Source organism: Trachinotus anak, unplaced genomic scaffold, assembly GCF_046630095.1.
Source record: "Trachinotus anak isolate AG129_WGS33_773 ecotype Australia unplaced genomic scaffold, CSIRO_AGI_Tana_v1 ptg000026l, whole genome shotgun sequence".
In the NCBI taxonomy this organism is placed as follows: Eukaryota; Metazoa; Chordata; class Actinopteri; order Carangiformes; family Carangidae; genus Trachinotus; species Trachinotus anak.
The window spans coordinates 8,721,221-8,741,033 of NW_027273877.1; the positions used below are offsets into that span (position 1 = coordinate 8,721,221).

A 19,813-nucleotide genomic window follows, 5' to 3' on the forward strand; every position below is an offset into this window, starting at 1 on the left:
AACAGACCTTATTATTCCCCCAATTAACTATTCCATTTTTTTTTCTTCTTCTTTGGTGGAAAGGTGCATCTAAATCCAGCAGGAGCCATTACCCACATATATAGATCATGCATTCACTTAACCTCATTTTTGACCTGGTTTTAGTGAAAGACATGCCTCTGTGACTAATTATGCCTGTGGAAAGTTCCATTAATATTTAATTCATCACCAGATGTTAGCGCTGAATAATCCATGACTAAAAACACTACTTTTCCAACAACATGTCAGAAGTGACCCGGACTGGCGAGCGCTGGCGATACAGATGAATAGTTCGCTTGAGAATCTTTTGGTCTCCGCAGACCTGGGTCAGATTTGAACTCTGCGTTTCTTTTAAGCCGTAAATGTCTTTGATTTAGCACTTAGCTTAGAAATCAGCTGGTGGCTGAGCTGCATCGAGGCATAATCTGAGCTGATCTAATGTGTGAAATACTGTGACCCAGGTTCTGGTTGTCAGTGCCCTTGTGCCGTATGTTTATGTGTGTTTGCTGGTGTCTGTATTTAATTTAGCTCGTGTCACAAATGTAACGCTGAATTATCTCCGCAGCCTGACGTCCTAAACGCCCAGTTCAGTCACATGACTCTGGGACAGCAGCCTCCCAGTGACAGTGGAGCCTCAGCTCAAGACACCCGTCACTATCCGACTGTGTACCACCACCACCCCTCCCCTGTGGTACTGCAGGGAGCCCCTCCTCAGCAGGTTGCTAGCTATGTGGTGGCAGGGCCATCAGGGGGACACCCAGGGGTGCTACAGAGTCAGCCCGTCCCACTCCCAACTCCAGGCCCCAACCACGCATATCCCAGCTCCACCCCGGGCCCCGCCGCTTTCCCCGGGTCCACCCTGAACCAGCCGCTCCTCCAGCAACACGCATACATCCAACAGCCTGTCCAGCAGGTGGGTGCTGCTGACATCATGTGCCATCATGAGTCAAACCATGATGACACATGATGCAGGGAGATGGATTCAGATAGGATCTGCCGATGTGTGATACAGTCACTGAATCTGTGTCCTGTCTCTCACAGATGTCCACGTGTTACTGCTCTTCAGCCCACCACCCGCACTGCTCCACCCAGCACCATCAGCATCAGCAGCAGCAGCAGCAGCAGCAGCACCACCACCACCACCACTACCGGCCCCCCATCAACCCGCTGTCCTATAACTGCCCTCAGAGCCAAAACCTGCCCCAGCAACAAGGTACAAACACTCAAAAGATCCATGTTTTACTTTATTAGGGAATTGAGTCGCTCAAAGTATAACTGTGGCTTTTGCAGCATCTGATCATCTTCAAAAAAAAACTAGACTGAGATGAGACTAAGTGACGCATTCAGAGACTTTTTCAGACAAGTCTCTTTTCCACTTGTATTGTCAGTGAATGAAAAAATGCACCTTGGATACCAAAAAGCAGCAGGTCACCATTTATTTCTCCAGTTTTCTGTGATAAACCAGAGCTGTGCCTTTTTAAATGAAGCTTTGAAATAGTTACGACACGGATCCAAAGGACAAATCAAAGGCTGCTTTAATGAATAAGATCCACAGTCTCCGTTGTGAAGCGACTTATTTTATCTTTTAATTTCCAGACTTCCTGTAGCTCAGCCTTGCTGTATCAATAGACTTTGTTAACCCGCCACTTTCAGCTCTTAGAAGGCATTTTTGTTGTTGTTGTTGTTTGTTTCCGCACAAGGGAGCCCTGCCAGCCGCAGTCCGACGGCTCCAGTGAAGGACAAATATTTCTCCCTTGCTTTCCTCGCTGTTTGTTTTTACAAGTTCAGATGTCTCCCCGGGAGTCGTCAGCTTGATTATTCTGTTTCTGAGGTTTTTTTAGGGTTTTTTTTTTTTTTTTTTTTTTCCCCCACCACAGGAGTTGAGATTGTTAGCTCCTCCTCAGTCTCTCCCATAACACACACACACACATACACACATAGACTCTTGCTTAACTGGATGTGATCTTTGTACAGTTGTAACTTGCACAGCTGTGCACACTCTCACACACACACACACACACACACACACACACACTCACACACATGTCTCTGTAAGTGGCTGCGGCACTATTCTGTCATCTGTAGGCTGCAAATGTGGCTTCCCTGCTGGGGACCCGGGGAATAGACAGCGGACAAATGAAGCTGACCTACAAAGGCAAAGGACAACAATTATTTCTCAGGGAAACAGAAAAAAAAAAAAAAAAAAAAGACTTCAGCTCCTCGTTCACTTTCTGTTTTTGCTTTAATTAAAAAGAAATACATACAAGACCATCCAAAGGTGAAGACGCTGCAGCACAGGCCGCACACATAATAGATACGTTATCAGTGGGAACTCTCTGATGGTCCAGTCAGTGTCCACAGAGAAAACAGTGAATGTTTCCACTCACTTGCATCAGACTGTCCCCACCGCAGGGTTTCAGCCTCAGTCATGGTCATTCTGGGGAAAGCACTTTATATTCCACACGAAGGCACTGAAGGATCTTCCTCTCTCTCTTTACAGTGATGTGATGCCGCAGGTTATTAAAAGATTCTTGAAAACATCCACGACAATTTCCTAGAATCCAGGTTGATGTCATCACAGCCCAAAGATGTTGAATTTACTTTGATGTGAGACAAGAAAATACATTTGAGAAGCTGGATCCCCAAAAAAAAAAAAAGATGAATAGGTGATCAAAAAAGTTGCAGATTAAATTTTAGTTGATCGACTTTAAACGAACAAGTTTAAATGAAATTAACATTAAAGAAAAATGAAGAAAACAACACAGTTTTAGTTCTTGCACAGAGACCTGAAAGGATTAGTCAGTTAATTGATAATCAATCTATTGTTTCAGTCATTTTTCAACATAAAGATTCTCTGACTTTAGCGTTTTCCTGTGTGAAGCTAAAGCAATAATAACAGGCCCTTTTCACTGTTTTTGTGACATTTACAGACAAAATGATTGATGGAGAAATTAATTACAGTTGCAACAACCTGCTGATCTTGAAATGTCATTCACAGAAAGAAAAGATGGCGCCGTGAGCTTTTGATCAACATGAGGTTAAAAAAAAAAAAACAGTTTTATATAACAAATAAATAACTAATTATTTATATTTATAATAATAAAATTAATTGAAACACAGTCACATTAATTGATCATGAATTACCACTGATTTTTTAGTTTGGGTCTCAGGATTCTTTTTTTATTTTTTTATTTTTTTTATTTTAATGGTTTTCAACCTACCATTAATATTTGACTGATATTTGGGGGTTTTAAAAATCCAAGGAATATCAGCCCTTAGTATATTTTTAACTGTTTCTAAATTACCTCCAGTTTACCACAGTGTCTTGGCGGGCACATGTATCACTGTATCTACAATGAGCTGGTTTCAGCTGGTGAACCAAGGGGGGAGTGTTCCGAGCCTGAGGGGCGGGATGCGGGGCCGGGACGCTGTCTGAGAGGCCTCTATGAATCTCACAGTGAACCGGTCTCTTTTCCCGCCCTTCAATCCTCACCTGCAGGACGCACAGTGACCTCGCCACAGCCCAGACAGTCGGCACGAGCAATTTGAGCAGAGGGACCAGTAGTAAAAGTGGTGATTGATGGAGGATGGAGTGGGCAAGCAAAGCAAAAAAAAAAAAAAAAAAAAAACCTTTATAGTTGCTCCTAGTCTGATGGCTCTAAGCTGAGCTGCATCATCCTCTTAAATCCAGGTGGTCAGTGATGTCCGGACGCTACCTGCCTGTGGAGGAATGTTCTAAGTAAAGAAGTTCACAATCGTCCCTCATCTGGTGCCTGCTGGGAGGGAATAAAATTGGGTGCGTTTGATATTACATTCATTTCATGCTCGGTTTGTACGTGAAGGTGGGAGACGGGGGTGGATAAAAATAGTCCTCCTGCCCCTGTTCCTTGCGGAGCACTTTCATTGTCTCGCTGTACTTTTCTCCCAGGGCGGCAGACTGTAAAGACACCTTCACAAAAGGACGTCCTCTCCTTTGTCACCTGGATTACCACATATGTGTGTGTCGCGGGGGACAGTATTTTCAAATGTCTCTTTTTGTCACCTTGACATTTAAGTGTCTGGTTCGGTCCCCTCCTCCCTTCGGGCGAAGGAATAAGCACCGCCATTTTAGGCCATTCGGAAAATGGCCGGATCGGTGTGACTTTGTGTCGTCTTTTGTGTGCCATTTTCTTTGGGCGCCCTAAATGGCTTTTTAACAAGTACTGTAGAAATGTGATCTACAGTAGCCCCTGAGCTTAATCACTCGTTGAAGTGGAGGGCTCCGAAGAGGAGTGGCTCGGCCACTCAGGTTGCCGGTTCAGGCCACCTCAGGCTAAATCGGATATATTGACTTTCTCATTTATTCCAAGTGCTTCAAACCTGCTTAGCTCTAACAGCTCAACTCCCCAAGCCAAGTCCCAACGTCCACAATCTTCCTGCTCTGTTCCTGCTCCTATTGTAATTGTATTAACAAGCAAATTTCACAATAAAATCATTCAAATCTTTGCCTTATTTTCTGGTAAAATCTTGATAACAAAGCCTTTCTTCTTCAGAGCTTTTATTAGCGTCTCCTCCCGCTACATCGCATATGAATCCTGAATATTAATTGCAGTGTTTTGGTGTCGTGTTATTATCGCAGCGTTCCCATCAGGAGTCTCTTTTCATTCGGTCACAGCGTTGTGCCTTTTCTCATTTTGCCCCAGTGCACCAAGCCGTGATGCCAAACCCAGCGTCCAGCTACCAGACCGTAGTGGGCGTGCAGCCAACACCCAACCTCGCTCTCACTGGCAACCAGCAAAGCAATATGGGCAACCAGATGCAAGGCATGATGGTCCAGTACCCTCCAATGCAGTCTTATCAGGTATTTTTGATAAAGGGCAGGCCTCTGTCAGATAGATTAGTATCACCAGTCTAAAAATGAAAGAGCATCGAGTTTATTTTGTAGGAGGAGGCTGCGTTCAGCTCTGTGTTCTTGTAGAGCAACAGGGAGAAAAGAGAGTTTCAAAAATAAGAGCGTGTGCTCGATGAATAGGGAACACCAATGTTGGCTTTTGAGTTATTTGTCCTTAAGAAGACAAATCTGTTTTCATGTTTGCACAGACATTTCCAATTTTCTGTTTTGTGTCTTTATTTACTAGATTTGTATTTGTACTAAGTATTATTTCAATATCTTTTTTTTTTCTCCTCTCTCTTCCCCCCCGCAGCAGGTTTCTGTGCCACAGCAGACGTACCAGCAGCCAGTGTTTGTGTCCTGCCAGCCAGGACAGGGGGCAGTGGCTGTCGCTGGCATGCAGCCCTGCTACAGCCTGCTCCCCTCTAACCAGCACACCACCATGAGGTACGACCACAGAGTCCACACTGACAGTTACTCCTCGAGTGTGAGGGATACAGTGTGCGTGCTCTATCCGCATCAAATGAAAGGAAAGAGATTGTTTGTTTTGTCAATTGACAGAAAATGAGTCATTTGGGCTTTTTTCACTATTTTCTGGCCAAATTATTAATCAATTAGTGGATTAATTGAGAAAAATAATCTGGAGACTGGATGAAAATCATTTTTAGATGCAGCCATAAATGTCACATATAATAATTTCATCCTGGCACATTATGAATTCTCATTTCACTTTAATTAAAAGTAAAATACTTTTGCAGCAACTTGTATATTAAGATAAGAATCTCAAATAAATGTGTCAAATAAATGACACTTTTTCCACAGTTTTTTTTTTTTTTCTTTTACCAACTCTAACTTTGATTGTTGTGCATTTAGTGATAAATATCGGATGTTAGAGACAAATAAACACAAACACATCAAATCATTCATAGGCGCTTTAAGTTGCTTTATTGTATAAAAGATAGTTTGGTTGTGCTACCAAAGCTAAGAGTTTCCTTCTCATTAATACTTTGATATATGGGAGTAATTAGTTAAATGTAATATTTCACATTCAGGTTTTGTATTAACATCATTACTGTAATAATCTTTAATAATCAGTTTAAAGGCCTAAAGCCGCTGCCTGAAATTGTACGAAGAGTTAATTGGGTTTTCTGGTGTGGTTTTGCTTTAAAATGAGCTAAAGTCATATTTACACTGGTGATAAACTTGTCATGATTTATGGTTATCTTTGTATCATGACAGTTTCTAATAGCAGAAGTTGCTTTAATCTGATTTAAATTGAATTATTAGCTCAGCTGTAAATGTTCTCTGTCCCAGAAACCGATTTGCAGGCACTTGATGCTGTTTCTCGCTCCTGAAGGTGCCTCTTATTTATAGACCTAACAAGCCCCGATGAGTGAATCCCCAAAGCACCTCGGAGCCAAGGTCATCTTTGTTCACTGTGGGGGGAAAAAAATGGAAGTTATTACCAGAATGCTTTTGGTGAACTGGGTCTGCGTTATAGCTGATGAATGTCGACTGTGACGCCCTCTCAAAGAGCTTTAGTCATTTTCCTCCATTACTCTGCTGCGGTGGAGCGGTGGTAGCACCGTGCTTTGCTCTCATTATGGCTGATTGATAGAACTAGTTCACAGAAAGCAAAACATGTAATTAGTTTCTACCTCCATGGACCCCGATCAATCTGGATACTGGTGAGTGGGGCACTACTGGGACCATTGTGCATGCACGTATACATAACAAACACCAGACACGAACACAGCCACGTATGCAGTCATCACCTGCGGAAGAACAATGAAAAGACCCACACACATACACACACACACACACATGCGAGGAGAGGTCACTTTCTCATTGTCCCAGCTGTAAAATGAGGCTGCTTTAGTAGGGCAGTCGGTGTGGAAATGATTTATGCGGCAGCGTTTCGAACAGCTCACTCTTCTCCCCCGAGAGCTCACTGTCCACCTGCAGCCTGCTTTTTCACCAGCTGTACACGAGCCCCTGCAGGCAGGTTGCTTACAGAGCAGAGCGCCTACTTTACAGATGGACTTAGAGTTAAATTTCACATTTAATACCTCCGCTGCAGCGGGAGGATCTCAGAGCTCCTGGATGTTTACGTCTGTGCAGGTTCAGAGGAGATTTTTCTGATCACTTGAGCCTGCTTCGACGTGAGCATCATATCGGACGTCTTTGTCTTCAGGCGTCCAGGCCAGAACCTACTCAGGCGGACAAACGTGGCAACATTTACTTCTTACACAGAGGATCTCTGAGTTTGAAAAGTCTCTTTTTTTTCCCCATTCCAATCTGTCTACTTTCTGCTGCTCATCCAGGCTCTTGTATAAGAGTAATTAATGATAATCAAATGTTCAGACTGAGACTTTATTTTGATTATTAACTAATCAATTAATGGTTACAGCTCTAATATAGATAGTAGGTAGTAAATATTTATCTCCCCTGCTGGTTTTCATTGCTTCTGTTTTCAAGTATTAAATTAAATTCTGTTGGGGTTTGGCTTTAAAAGTATTAATTTAACTTAAAAACCTGTTATAAAACACTTGGTTTACTGTGTGTGTGTGTGTGTTCACAGTTCAACAGTGAGCTTCCTGCCCGCCCCAGTGATGGAGCAGCTCCAGTTTCCTCAGACCTCGTCCCCGTGCGTCTCCCAGCAGCACCCAGGCCAGCAGTACGCAGGTACGCTCTCTCCTCTGAAGCCCAGACAGAGGCGAGACTCAGACGCAGTGATCTGCAGTGAAATTGGAGAATCCGCTTTTGTCTCTGACCTTAGGAGATTCCCGAGATTAACTTTCCACCATCTCCATCCAAAATGTATTCCTTCACAGCTACAACCCACACTTCACACTGATATAATCTTCCCTGCCATTAGATTAGATTTTCAGAATAAAATGAGTGAAGTGTGGTAATGACGACTCCCTGGAGTTTGGAAAAATGCAAGTGCTTTGCTCGAGCTGGATGGAGGTTAAACAGCTCGTGAGTTGACTGTTGCCAATGTAACATTGACAACTCATTTTTGTTTGGTACAGTGAGTCTATATAAAGATGGACGACACGTCTTCACTTCCTCCCACATGTGACATCGTTTGGAGCCAGAGCAGTAGTGAGAGGCGTGGGGCTGCAGTAACGAGGTCCCGCCCCACTTAAACATATATCAGCATGATGAGAGCAACCGAAAATGATAGAAACAATCTTCAGGAAATTTTATTTCATGTGTGCTTTGATTCTTTTAGTTTGGTCCCATCCACTAACATTGAGGGGGCGGGGCTTATGACCTGTACTGCAGCCAGCCACCAGGGGGGCGGTCGAGATGTTTTGGCTTCACTGTCACGTTGTCCATCTTTATATACAGTCATTGGTTTGTTACAGTGGAAATGACAGTGAGTTATTCCTCCTCCTAAGTGATGACTGTGAAATTTACCATGAATACCATGGAGAGTGACACATCTTACAGACATGACAGCAGCAAAAGGATTTTTTGTCGTTCGCTAGAAAATCACTATAAGTTATGTCAAAGACATTCAGTGGTTGATATCAGTTATTCAGGAAGAGGCAGCAGCCAGAAAACATTAGACAATGTAAAATTTTAGTCTGAAGTGGGAGAAAAAGTTTAATTTAAGTATATGAAATGTTTGCATATGTCTGTATATGTACAGGTATGCGTATATGCTGTCGGTAGTGAAGCCATTATCTTGTAACCCATGGAGGGATTTTGTCTTCTGGCTTTATGTGAATATGTTTGTGAATAAATATTATTTAAAAAAATATAATTTTACCTTTAAACATGTTAATACTTGCATAAATAGGTAGATGATAAATAGCCTGAATTATGCTGGACTTTTGAAGCAAATATTGATATTTGATCTGATTACGATGAGAGCAGTTTTTTAAACATAAACACATGATATTTAAAATCAATTTTAATATGAATCCTTTAGATTTCTTTCTCTTTTTTTTTTTTTTGTGACGAAGAAAGACCGAAGACATAGATACATACTAACTGATCAGTGCTCCCTGGTGGACAAACTGTCATGTAATGCTTTAATACTTAAAACCTGTACTTGCATTTCTTACACTGTAATAGCTCATTACTCAAATAGCCAACATGCACTGACGCTGAGTTAGCTGCAAATAAGCTAATATCGACTGATATACTAGTCTGGGTAACTTAGCAGTCCAGCCATAACAGATATTTAGGTAGATATTAACAAAATGACTAAAAATATATAAAATTAAAATGGTATCATGCTTTAAAAAAATCACTATAATAACCTGCATTTTCATGTGATGCCTGTTTTGTGTTTGGGAGGCTCACAGACTCGCTGTCCAGAGACCCAGGTGGGGCAGTCTCCTCACTAATGACCTTTATTATTCATGTCTGATATTACGGGAGAGCAGTGGAGGGAGCCGTCATTTCAGGCTCGTCAGTAATGAGGTCAGATGAAGGTCTCGCGGCGGCCTCACCTACAGCGTCACCAGTAAACATTTTTAATTGGCCGGGCCGGGGCCAGAAATAATCCGCAGATTAAGCCCAAACATCCATTGTCCTTGCCACTGTTATTCGATATTAATTCATAAATCAACAGTGGCGTCAGCTGTGCAAAGTTTACAGTTTGATTTGCACCTAATGTGAGCTTTGTATAAACAGAAATTAATTAGACGGAAGTATGTTTTTGAGTTCATAGAGCAGGAGGTCACATCTCAACCTGAGATTGTTTTTTGTCACATTATTTATGGTCATGTGTCAGAAACTAATTAGATAATTGGGTCTGCTGGATCATTGCAGTGGATTTAGCAGGAAAAGGGAATGGACTGTTATAATCAAGGCACTTAAAACTTAAATCCTCAGCAGCTAACGGTGTGAGTTTTCACTGATGAGGTGTGTAGCTGAACAAAAGTGCTGAAAAGGAGCTTTTGGGCAAAAACACATTTAATCTGTTCGTTTACTCTGGTGAATAAACGACGAGTTGATGTGATGAATTAAATAGAAACAGGTTGTATTAAGTGTCAGACACAATTCGCCTCTGTATTCAGCTCGTGTCTGTGTCGTGTGTGTGCAGGGTTGTTACCCCCGGCCCCCGGCAGCGGCATGGTGATGCTGCAAATGACAGCGCCCCCCTGCCAGCAGCCCCGGGCCCCCTCCCCCTGCCAGCGGAAACCCAGCTATAAACACCCAGGCCCCGAGAACCAGCGCAGCCGCAGGCCCCCTGAGCTCCCTCCGCCTCCAGACAACACCCAGGTACAAACGCGGCCCGAGTGCGACGATTAAGGCGACAACCACACAAAAACAGTGTTGTGTAAAGTGATACGGTTGTATTTATAACCTTTTAAAAACCTTATTGAGGTTGTCTCATTGCTCTGAAAACATTTAATTAGCCAAGTGGCCCAGAGGTTATAGCTTGAAGTGGCAATTTCCAAATGATATTAAAATAAATTATAAATGTGCCCAGGTAGTGTTTGCCACAAAGGACAATACAGTATATGTGAGAAAGTTAAGACAAGAAAGCAATTTTAAAGCTGGTTTAGTTTGGTTGGTCCCCTTGAGCCAAAACCAGCCTCCCTTCATCCAGGCAGGTTAAGTGTCGTAGCAAATAGGCTCTGCAAATGAAGTCAACGCTGCCGTAACCTGAAAATGAGGAGAAAATAGTCCTCAGCATTAGGGTGTAATGGTACATTAGGGGGACTAATGTGGATGGAATGGTACATTAATGCAACAACTTGAACGACAAAATGACTTTGTGAAAAGAAGATGTTTTTTTTTGTTTTTTGTTTTTTTTTTTTTGAATGAAAGTGTTTTTGTCCCTTCCCTGTTTTCTCTCGCCGCCCCCCGTCGGTGTGTTGTGTGTAGAGCAGCCTGCCCTCGTCTCCGGCACTCACTCCTTCGCCAGGCCAGCCGCACAGCGTCAAGGGCCTCCCATCAGGCATCTCGCCCATCCCTGTCATGGCCCACCACCCGCAGCTCCCTACAGCCTTCTGCCACGGTGGACAAGGTCAGAGGTCACAGTGGACAATGTGTGCCAGCAACATGGCAGCCTAATTAAAACTTGTGAAATTATATATCACAGAAAGACTGTTTGCAAGAAAGTTAGTAATATTGTGTAGAGACGTTCTCACGCCAGCATGATTTCATTAGAGCAAACAAATCAGTTTTTTGCTCAGTAAATCTCAACACTTCTGTACACTGTAGCCTGCTTCTTACTAAAGCTGACACAGCCTCACATTGAGCCACAATTATAGTCAACTGGAAAATTGGATTAGGCTATTTCTGATTGGATGTTTTGTTTCCAATCAGATTGCAAGCAGGATTGTCTGTTACAATGGAAGCAGGGAGGCACGTTAGCTAACTGCCAATTAAGAAGAAGCGACATGAGATCAGCTAATTTAGTCAACTATGTGATAATTGTAGTCGCTCCTTTAAAGGAAATGAAGTTTAACTGTGGAAATAGTAGGTCATTTCTGATTGGATGTTTTCTTTCCAATCAGATTGCTGATTCATTAAAATGAGACTGAGCAAACTCTACAACAAATGTCACATGATTTATTTAAGTTTACAGGCACAGTTTAAGTTTTTTACAGTAACTGCACTAAGGATTGTATTTTCTCTACTGTGTAGCTGGAATTATCAAGGTAGCCAGTTGTGTTAGTTAGCTAGCAGCACAACAAAAAGCCCTATGCTGCAAAATGATAAGCTACGGGTAAACTTAAAAATGGATTCTCATAAAGGTTCATAAAACTAAGTGTGTAAGGAAAAAGTGTATAAACTACTTTAGTGTGTCTGTGGTGTAGTGATTCCCTTCTTCCCTAGTAACTGATTACTACTAGAAACCAGCCAATCAGAGATTACCTACCACAGAAGAGCTTTTTGTTTGCTCAAATTAGATCATTTTTGTAACCTTTTATACAAAATATGATTCATATCCTTTCAAAAGCTCTGAATGTCTCATTGTGCGCTCAGGATTGACCCACTCTAACTGTGTTTTTGCTGTGACACGCAGGTGAAGCGCACTACTCTCTACTGGGCCAGCCTCTGCATTACAAACCCTCCATCAGACCTCCGCTGATCCACACTGCCCACATGGTGACCAAACACCAGGTTAGACACACTTACCAATCACGAATAAATATCATTTTATAATCTCAGAGTTGTCATTTTTTTCCATCTTTATCAAACTTAAGTTGGTTTATGACATTTCAGGTCAGCAAACATCCCTCCCCACCTGCCACAAATAATGTCCTCTGTCTCCTCAGGGTCCACTCGGGGTTTGGCGTAGCGGTCATGGGAGGAAGGCCAGCAGAAAATCTTTGTCTTCAGATCTCAGTGTAGGTGAAGCAGGTAATAGGAAGTCCAGAGGGAGGCTTGAGTTTAGTGGACCTTGAGTTAACAGCAGTCATTTTTACTTTATCAGACATGTTGACCGTGATTTCACCTCCTCTCCACCAAAAGGTTAATCTGGTGTATTATGAAGTGTTTTTTTTTTTTTTTTTCCCTTAGTTTTGTGTAGAAATTCAGGCAAGTTTCTGACAACACGCAGTCCTGTGTGAAAAATCAGGGTTGAGACGTCAATCAGAAAAGGAGAAATCATGTTAAGATGAATCATGCGATGAATCCAGCTGCTGTGCAGTCTATTGAGCAGATTAACTGAAATAACAGCACGTTTTGATTGTGTCAGAATATGCTTGCTGCGCTCCACAGCTGCGGAAAAAGCGTCCTGTTTGTGAATGTAAGCAGAATAAATTACAGACGGGGCAGAATCCACACCTGGCAGTGGAACCTGCAGCCCTGGCGGTATTTGTGCCGAAAGAAATGTGCTGATTATTTCAAATATTGTCGTTTTTTTTTTTTGCGCTCGCCAAGCTATTTTTCTGCATTATTCAGGTGCTCTTGTCAACAACCACCACTAGTGCAATCAACAAGGAAGGGGGCTTATACGCAGCCTGATGCGTTGGTGGAAAGTTTATCATGAGGTTACTGCCTTTTTCTTTTTTTTAGAGAGAATAACTATGACAATTGTGCATTTTTGAACATTTAAATTGTTGAAAATTGTGAATTTTGCTTGAGCGTAGAGCAGCAGGTTTGAGCGTCACTCCAGCTAAAAGCTTTAAAGCTGACAGCAGCAGTTTATTGAAGCCTCCCGATGGTGCAGGTCTGATTTTTCTCTTCACCCATGACAGTTGTTTTATTTACTGGCTCTGCCGCTCACAGTGCTGTCTGTGTGTGTCTGCAGTGAGCAGTCAGATCCTGGAAGTGACAGATCCTCCGGAGGGGATCAGCTGTACAGACTCCCACCACCTCCTGGCAGAGCTCTGCAGAGGGGGCGAATTGATCCTGCGGCTGTCGGACCATCAGCCCCGGCTGCGCAACACGACCAGAGACGCTCCCGGCGGAGACCTGGCCTCATCTTACTCTATCTTTGCCATGCTCCCTTCCAGATACGCTGCCCCGAGCACCGCACTCCACCACAGCGGCCCCCAGGCCACCTTTAAACTCCGAACTAGTACCAGACACAAAGGGGAGCCGCGTGACTCGGACAGAGCCGGCTCATAGCTGCTAAGATCTCGGTGCATCTAAGGAGCGCCACATGAACGCACATCCAACCACCTGCCTCTGCTGCCTCAGTCTGGACTCTCTCCCAGACTCTGTCCAAATCAAAAACAAATGTTTGAAGAATGAATGTTCACATTTCTTTTGTTTCAGTTTCTTTTATCTTCTCTCTGGCCAACAGGTGCGCTCAGGGTGGAAGCTGAGCACCACCTACCACTTTAGTTTTGTTTGTAAAATGTGTCTGTGGCCGCTGAGCTCAACTCGAGGGCCCCTCTATTCTAAAAAAATCCAGTTTGCTGTTAGAAAAGCGAAAGTGTCCGGAGAACTTTGGGATTTATTTGCCAGCTAAGATGTTAGTGTCTCCGCTGTGGCTCTTTTTAATAGCAGGTGTACGAGTGTGACAGCATCATCTGCTCGATTCTGGTTCAAGAATGTTTTTTGGTTTTTTTTTTTGTGCCCACTTTTTGCAAATTGGAGGATTTAAATTTAGCATCCACATCAAAGCAAGTGTTTTACTTTGTTTTATTGAATTAACTTTGATCAATAATTCCCTCGGCCGTGTCCCACTTTCATCTCAGACGCTGGCCCATGAAAGTGAGCAGCATTTATCTCACCTGAGGTACACAAGAATGGGGTTTGTCCTCTCGTATAACACGCACCCGACAATAACACGCAGCAGCACTTGTACCATGTGAGCCCATACAATAATAAACACTGAATCTTAGATATACTACCTGAATTATTTAAAGTCACTTTTATACACAGTGAATGTTGCGTTTGCACTGGAGTGATGATCCAAGATGGAGATTTGATAGGAATCAGACAGGGCCTGGATTTTCTTTTAACCCCTCATACCTGTTCGTTGCACTCAGCCAGGTCACTTTCTTTTATATTTAATTAAAATGTTTATATGCACAAGAAAAATGCAATCGAGTTTGTCGCTCTACTTGGCTTCATTCTTTTGGGTTTATTGTTTGTGTGAATCATGAGAGGTGTTCTGTGTCTGGTGTGGTTTCTCTTTTTCTTTTTTTAATTTTTTTTTTTTTTGTTTTTTTTTGTTTGACTCTAATAAATGTTTTCACCACACGTGTTGACATAACTGTTTCCAAGCTAAAAGGTGGGTAATGACCTACAGTCAGCAAATTGAGGATCTGCTGAAATGTTTCCTCGGGGCAAGATGCTTCTTCAGTGTGTGGAAGGGAGAGGAAGAAAAAAAAAAAAAAAGCAACAGATGAGGCAACTTCTTGGAAAATGTTGCCATGAAGTTTGTATCTCTGCCCTGTGGGCATTGCAGAGATATTTGCTCTGCTTAGTAGCCTCATTTCCAGCTGCATAAATTAGCCATTTTGAGTATGCTCAGTGTGTGCAGGGAAACAGAGACACCTAGTGGGCAAAAGCTGTTACTGCAGTGTTAAGACGAGCTCCTGCAGGAATGAAAGTGAAACTCTCAACTGAAGTGTTTGGATAAGTGTGTGTGGGGCAACAGCGTTGTGTTGATCTTGGTTGGAAAAAGGCGGGTTAGTTGTCATGTTTGCGAGGCCGTGATGGAGACCGAGTCCCGGGACGAAAGCAGGACCGTGGTCGTGTCCGGCGTCCCCGACCTGTTGCCCGTCAGCAGGATGATTGACAAGCTGACTATTCACTTCCAGAGCCGCCGGAGGAGCCACGGAGGGGACGTGGAGGTGGTCCGATACCCCACCAGCACGGAGGGAGTCGCGTATGTCACTTTTGACAGAGCTGAAGGTAACAACAGGTCGGAGCTAAACACAGACTTCAAGCTAATCATGCTAAGGTGTTGCCGTGTAATGCTACGGAGGAGCAGGAGCTAAACCTAGCAACCTAACGGTTAACAGGTTAATAACTGTTATCGTTTACGCACAGAACTTCATTCAAAAACAGCCCGTTTTTAAGTCGACCACAGTATGAGTAACCCCGGTTTGTTCCTCTTTCATACTACATTACTGTACGTTTAAGCCACAGAGAAGAGAATCAGGTTTACAGAAAAATATATATTTGGTCACCTTTGAAAACCACAGGTGGTCATTCAGCAGTTTTCAAGATATTTTCCGCAACCTTAAAGACTCCTATAACCATATTGAATTTCAACCTGGTTCTTAAGTTGTGCGTCTTTTTCCTAAAATAAACAAAGATGGCGGAAGGAAACAATATATTCTTGTCCAACTTGTACAGTGTATTGTAAAGAAAAAAAATTTAAAGACTTCCTTCAGACATATTAGGACGTATAAAGATTCTTTGCTTTGAGTAATAATTTGTGTTTGATATTGTTTATTCATTAAAAAAAATAATAATAATTGCTTAGTTAAAAATTATATAAATTTACAGCTCCTTCCCCTCATGAACAATAGCCACAATAAAAATAAATATGCAGAAATAGTTATATGTAATAAGTTGCTTAGTCATATCATGGTCGGCCATCTAACAAAAAGTGATGTCACAAAATTTTGCATGTGCATCCATGTGTTAAACTGAGATTTAAGATGAGCGTAGAAAAACTTCCCCCCCCTCGGCAAGTCAGTGTGAAAACAAACTGTGAAGATCAAACATCAGAATCAAAAGAAAATAAGTAAAACACATTTTTGAGAGGAAGGGGGGCTTTAATATTTTATCAGTCATATTAGTGAAGATTAATATTTGATACGAAAACAACACATGAATAATTTTCTTGCAATTTGCAAAAAGAGCGAGGAAATACAGTCACAATTTGAGAAAATGTATTTTTCTGAAAATCAGATGCTTATTATCTCTGTGAATCACTTGTAACGGTGACACATGAGAGGCGCAAACTGAGGCTGCTTTATAAATGGTTGGAAGTGAAAATCCTCAAAGACTAAACCACGCGCGCTGCACATAATCTACCTGCAGTCACTTGTTAAACATATCACCTGATTTATGCTATAATTGGCTCCCAGGGGAATGAATTGTGGTTGCCATAGGAACCACTTATGCAGAGCGGTGTATAGAGAGGTGAAGTATAAATAGGAAATTTATTTATAGCCCATCAAGATTTGCTTTATGGGTACATGAAGCATCATTGTAATGTTGACATGGGCACAGCAGTAATGGCACCAACTCTTGGCAGATGCAGAGAGCGTGGCTCGAAAGGAGGAACAGATTATGATGGACGACAAGTTTCCTGAGGACTACCTTCTCACCGTGTTCCCCTTCACCAGAGATGTAAGTTTGGTTTTGTAAGTAGAGGAATGGCACCAAAATAATCTCTCTTTATACCAGTATTTTTGACAGTCGAGCAGTTCATACTGATTTCAATGTGTCCTTGTGCTGCAGGTGTTTTTGTATGTCTCCAGCGCAGAGGTCGATCTCTCCGTATTTGGCAGAGATCAAGCATCACTGATTCGGAGTCTGCGCTCAGCTCACAGGTCGCTACGATTCCAGCCTTTGCCCCGCCGCAGGAAAGCAACCGTCGAGGGGCCTTTCGCTGCCATCAAGGCCCTGAGGGAGGACCTCATCTGCAGGGCCAGTCAGCTTAAAGCCACAGTCTCAGCCCCAGCTGCTGCCGTCGAACTAAGAGAATCTCCTCTTAATCCAAGGGTAATATCTCATCACAAGTTTGTCAGCTCTGTAAGCTGCAGCGGTTCTAAAGCTAAGCGGGAACCAGCGGACTCGAACAGCTTATCAGCGCCGCAGCAGAGCACAGGTGAGGCAACTCAAGTCCAAAGCCTGCTCTCAAACACAGAAACTCAAAACACTTCCTCGAGGCAAAAAGTTTCCTCGACTGTAGGGAGCTTTACTGTCAGAGACAGTGTTGAAGAAGTGTTGAAACTGGGAGCGCGTTCCCCGCTTAAAAGGCCCACAGAATATAGAACCAAGCGAGCAGCAGACAGCCCCAGACAAGTGTTTGGGGAGGAGATCAATGCAGGGATTAGATCTTCCTTATCAGGCCTAGACCTTGTCCCTGCAGAGAAAATATCAGCAAATCATCCAGGAGTAGACGATATTTCACAAAAACACACCAGAGCAGACAGGTTTTCAGCATCCAAGACCAGAGGAGGGAATCATGTGAGCCCCCGCCACAACAACAGCACCAATAGTACAGACTATCTGAAAGAATCAGATCAGAGCAGCTCAGCAGTCACCACTGATTTTCTCCAGACCAGACTTAAAGATGTCTCGACGTCTGCCGAGAGCAACACCGTGGACACAGAAGAACTGTCTGCAATCTGTCCTAAGGATCTGGAGGATACGTGCATCTGGGTCGACTCGCACACACTGAAATACATTGAAAAATTTGACAAGAAGGAGTTGGACAGATGCTTGAGAGGTCTCAAGGTGTCTGTTGAGCGTGTTGAAGGAAGTGACGTCACACGAATATTGTTGACTGAGAAGCAGACCTCCATGACGGCCTCAACGGCCCAGCAGCCCTTGAGAAAGCTCAAGACTTTAGTGGAGTGTTGGACGTCGACCTTAAGGGTTCACCAGATCCCCTACGACAAGGAAAAGCATCCCCACAAACAGAAACTCATTCAGATCTGCGATTATATGATTTCCCTGTACCATGACATTCTTTACATGTTCGAGGACTCTTGCATAAAAGTTGTCGGTCCTTCAGTGTCTAGTTATCTGTTCTGTAAGCTAGTGGAGCATGAACTAAACTCAAAGAGTTATAAATCCATGTGAATCTAAAATAAATGAATGTACTTTAATCAGTGGCCACAAGGTGGTGCAGTTGTGCTGCACGTTGAGCTCCTTCACAGTTTTTGTGAAATCAACATCTGTCTTATTTATTTCTTACACCACAGCCACTATTTTGATTCCTGTGGTACACAATGAATAATTCTGTGTCTATGACACATCTGCGTCAGAAAACTATGAATAGAAATGTTTAGTGCTCTTATTAAATAAATAAAAAAATAAAATAAAATCTGTCTGTCTTTGTTTCCTTTTGTTCACGCATGGATTAATAATTAGGCCTTTAAACACCAGGACTAAATCCAAACACTGTTCTCACAGCGGTAGGGATAAGTCTTAATTAACCTCCTCACATCTTAATTACAAAAGATGAGCTTCTAATTAAAAACAAACATGACAGATGCCAACCTGTCTCACATAATCACATCTTCCTATTCTCTTGTCCACATATTCTTTGATCCCTTTATCTGCGTGTTTGTTTAACTCATTTCAGTACAGAATTAAATATGAAGATGGACAAATATACACCATTGACTTATTTTTAGACATATAAATAATACTTTGAATTATGAATCATTTATTAATGGTTTTAACACAAGAGTTCAATTACCTTGTAAAAAAGGAAAAACTATATCAGTTTTTTTTCTCCATCACTGAAAAACATCTGGTTTTAAGTTTTCATGTCTCACTTATGTAAGTTGTATACATCTAAACTAGTTGTGATGTCACTGAATCCTGCTCGTACGTCCACGTGTTAAACTGAAATTTAACGTGAGCGCAGAGAAACATCAACTTAGTTTGTACAGGGCATGGATGGGGTGTTCATAAATCACAGTTGTCCTGGTGGTTATGGACCACCGTTGGACAGACAGTAGGGGGCGGTGTGGGACTGTCTCCGTATGGCAGACTGATGAGACGCTGGCTGCCATGGCCCTGCTCACTACAGCAATTATGGCGGCTGGGTTTGGCAAGCAGGGTGTAGATTGGCAGGCAATTGATGTCAGTAGGATGTCCCATTATACACCTTCCCCCATCCACACACACACACACACACACAGTGCTGTACACTGATCTGTACATGTGATGTGTGAAGATGTTCAGCAAAATCATGATGTGTGTGCAGAGTGTTTTTTTGGGTTTTTTTTTGTGATTATTCAAATGAGCTCCTCTGCAGCCTTGATAATTGATTCATTATGTAAAAAAAAAACCAAGCCGCACTGCCGTAATGAACACACACAAACACAGACAATCGCTCATCTCCTCAGACACACACGTTCTGGGTTGTTACCATAGGAACGTAGTGGGAGAGGTTGCCGAGCTGCAGCGCTGGGCGCCGTTAGGGGAAGCTCTTGAATACAATGACAACATCCAGGAGGACGGAGGAATTACATTTCCAGCAGAAGAACCCTTCATCAGAGACAAGCGGAGGAGAGAGCGCTGCCTCTTAACACCCAGACCTCTCTGCTGCCCCTTTGATAACACGTCTTGAGCAATTACTCATTATTTAAATGGGGGCTGGAGGTATTGTGGTAAAAAAGAAAAGAGGGTCAACAAGCAGAAAGCATGAATTATTTTTCCTGAAATGGTCCCAACACCGGTCCTTCATTATGTCCCTTTTCTTTCTGACTCCTCATTATGCAAAAAGTATAATTAGGTAATTGCGTTTTGAATATATTAAGCATGTATGACGTTCATGATGGAGGTCGAAAA

At 42.6% G+C, this 19,813-nt stretch overlaps 3 protein-coding genes across 11 annotated transcripts in view; 2 read left to right on the forward strand and 1 right to left on the reverse strand.

Moving 5' to 3' along the window:
- Positions 1 to 14,521, forward strand: part of r3hdm1 (R3H domain containing 1) — a 46,437-nt gene extending 31,916 nt beyond the window's left edge. For 5 of the 9 annotated variants that reach the window (XM_071463943.1, XM_071463941.1, XM_071463946.1 and 2 more), the window contains 10 exons: positions 584 to 931; positions 1,060 to 1,231; positions 4,701 to 4,858; positions 5,202 to 5,335; positions 7,470 to 7,573; positions 9,954 to 10,132; positions 10,742 to 10,883; positions 11,889 to 11,986; positions 12,142 to 12,226; positions 13,119 to 14,521. In XM_071463943.1, the coding sequence (XP_071320044.1) occupies positions 584 to 931; positions 1,060 to 1,231; positions 4,701 to 4,858; positions 5,202 to 5,335; positions 7,470 to 7,573; positions 9,954 to 10,132; positions 10,742 to 10,883; positions 11,889 to 11,986; positions 12,142 to 12,226; positions 13,119 to 13,438 (1,740 nt within the window). In that variant the 3' untranslated portion in view covers positions 13,439 to 14,521. Of the gene's footprint in view, positions 1 to 583; positions 932 to 1,059; positions 1,232 to 4,700; positions 4,859 to 5,201; positions 5,336 to 7,469; positions 7,574 to 9,953; positions 10,133 to 10,684; positions 10,884 to 11,888; positions 11,987 to 12,141; positions 12,227 to 13,118 lie in introns of those variants that run through there. The other 4 variants (XR_011685220.1, XM_071463947.1, XM_071463944.1 and 1 more) reach the window with 4 other exon arrangements.
- zranb3 (zinc finger, RAN-binding domain containing 3) overlaps positions 1 to 19,813 on the reverse strand; it is a 145,463-nt gene that overhangs the window by 118,753 nt on the left and 6,897 nt on the right. The window lies entirely within an intron of this gene.
- LOC139609417 (uncharacterized) lies at positions 14,654 to 18,335 on the forward strand. The gene is made up of 3 exons (XM_071463952.1): positions 14,654 to 15,178; positions 16,536 to 16,630; positions 16,742 to 18,335. The coding sequence occupies exons 1-3, from the start codon at positions 14,980 to 14,982 to the stop codon at positions 18,089 to 18,091; spliced, it is 1,644 nt and encodes a 547-aa protein (XP_071320053.1). The 5' UTR covers positions 14,654 to 14,979; the 3' UTR covers positions 18,092 to 18,335.

Coding starts and splice junctions, on each gene's coding strand:
- LOC139609417 (XM_071463952.1), top strand. CDS start 14,980: ATGGAGACCGAGTCCCGGGACGAAAGCAGGACCGTGGTCGTGTCCGGC. Junction 15,179..16,535: donor CACTTTTGACAGAGCTGAAG/GTAACAACAGGT, acceptor AACTCTTGGCAG/ATGCAGAGAGCGTGGCTCGA. Junction 16,631..16,741: donor TGTTCCCCTTCACCAGAGAT/GTAAGTTTGGTT, acceptor CTTGTGCTGCAG/GTGTTTTTGTATGTCTCCAG.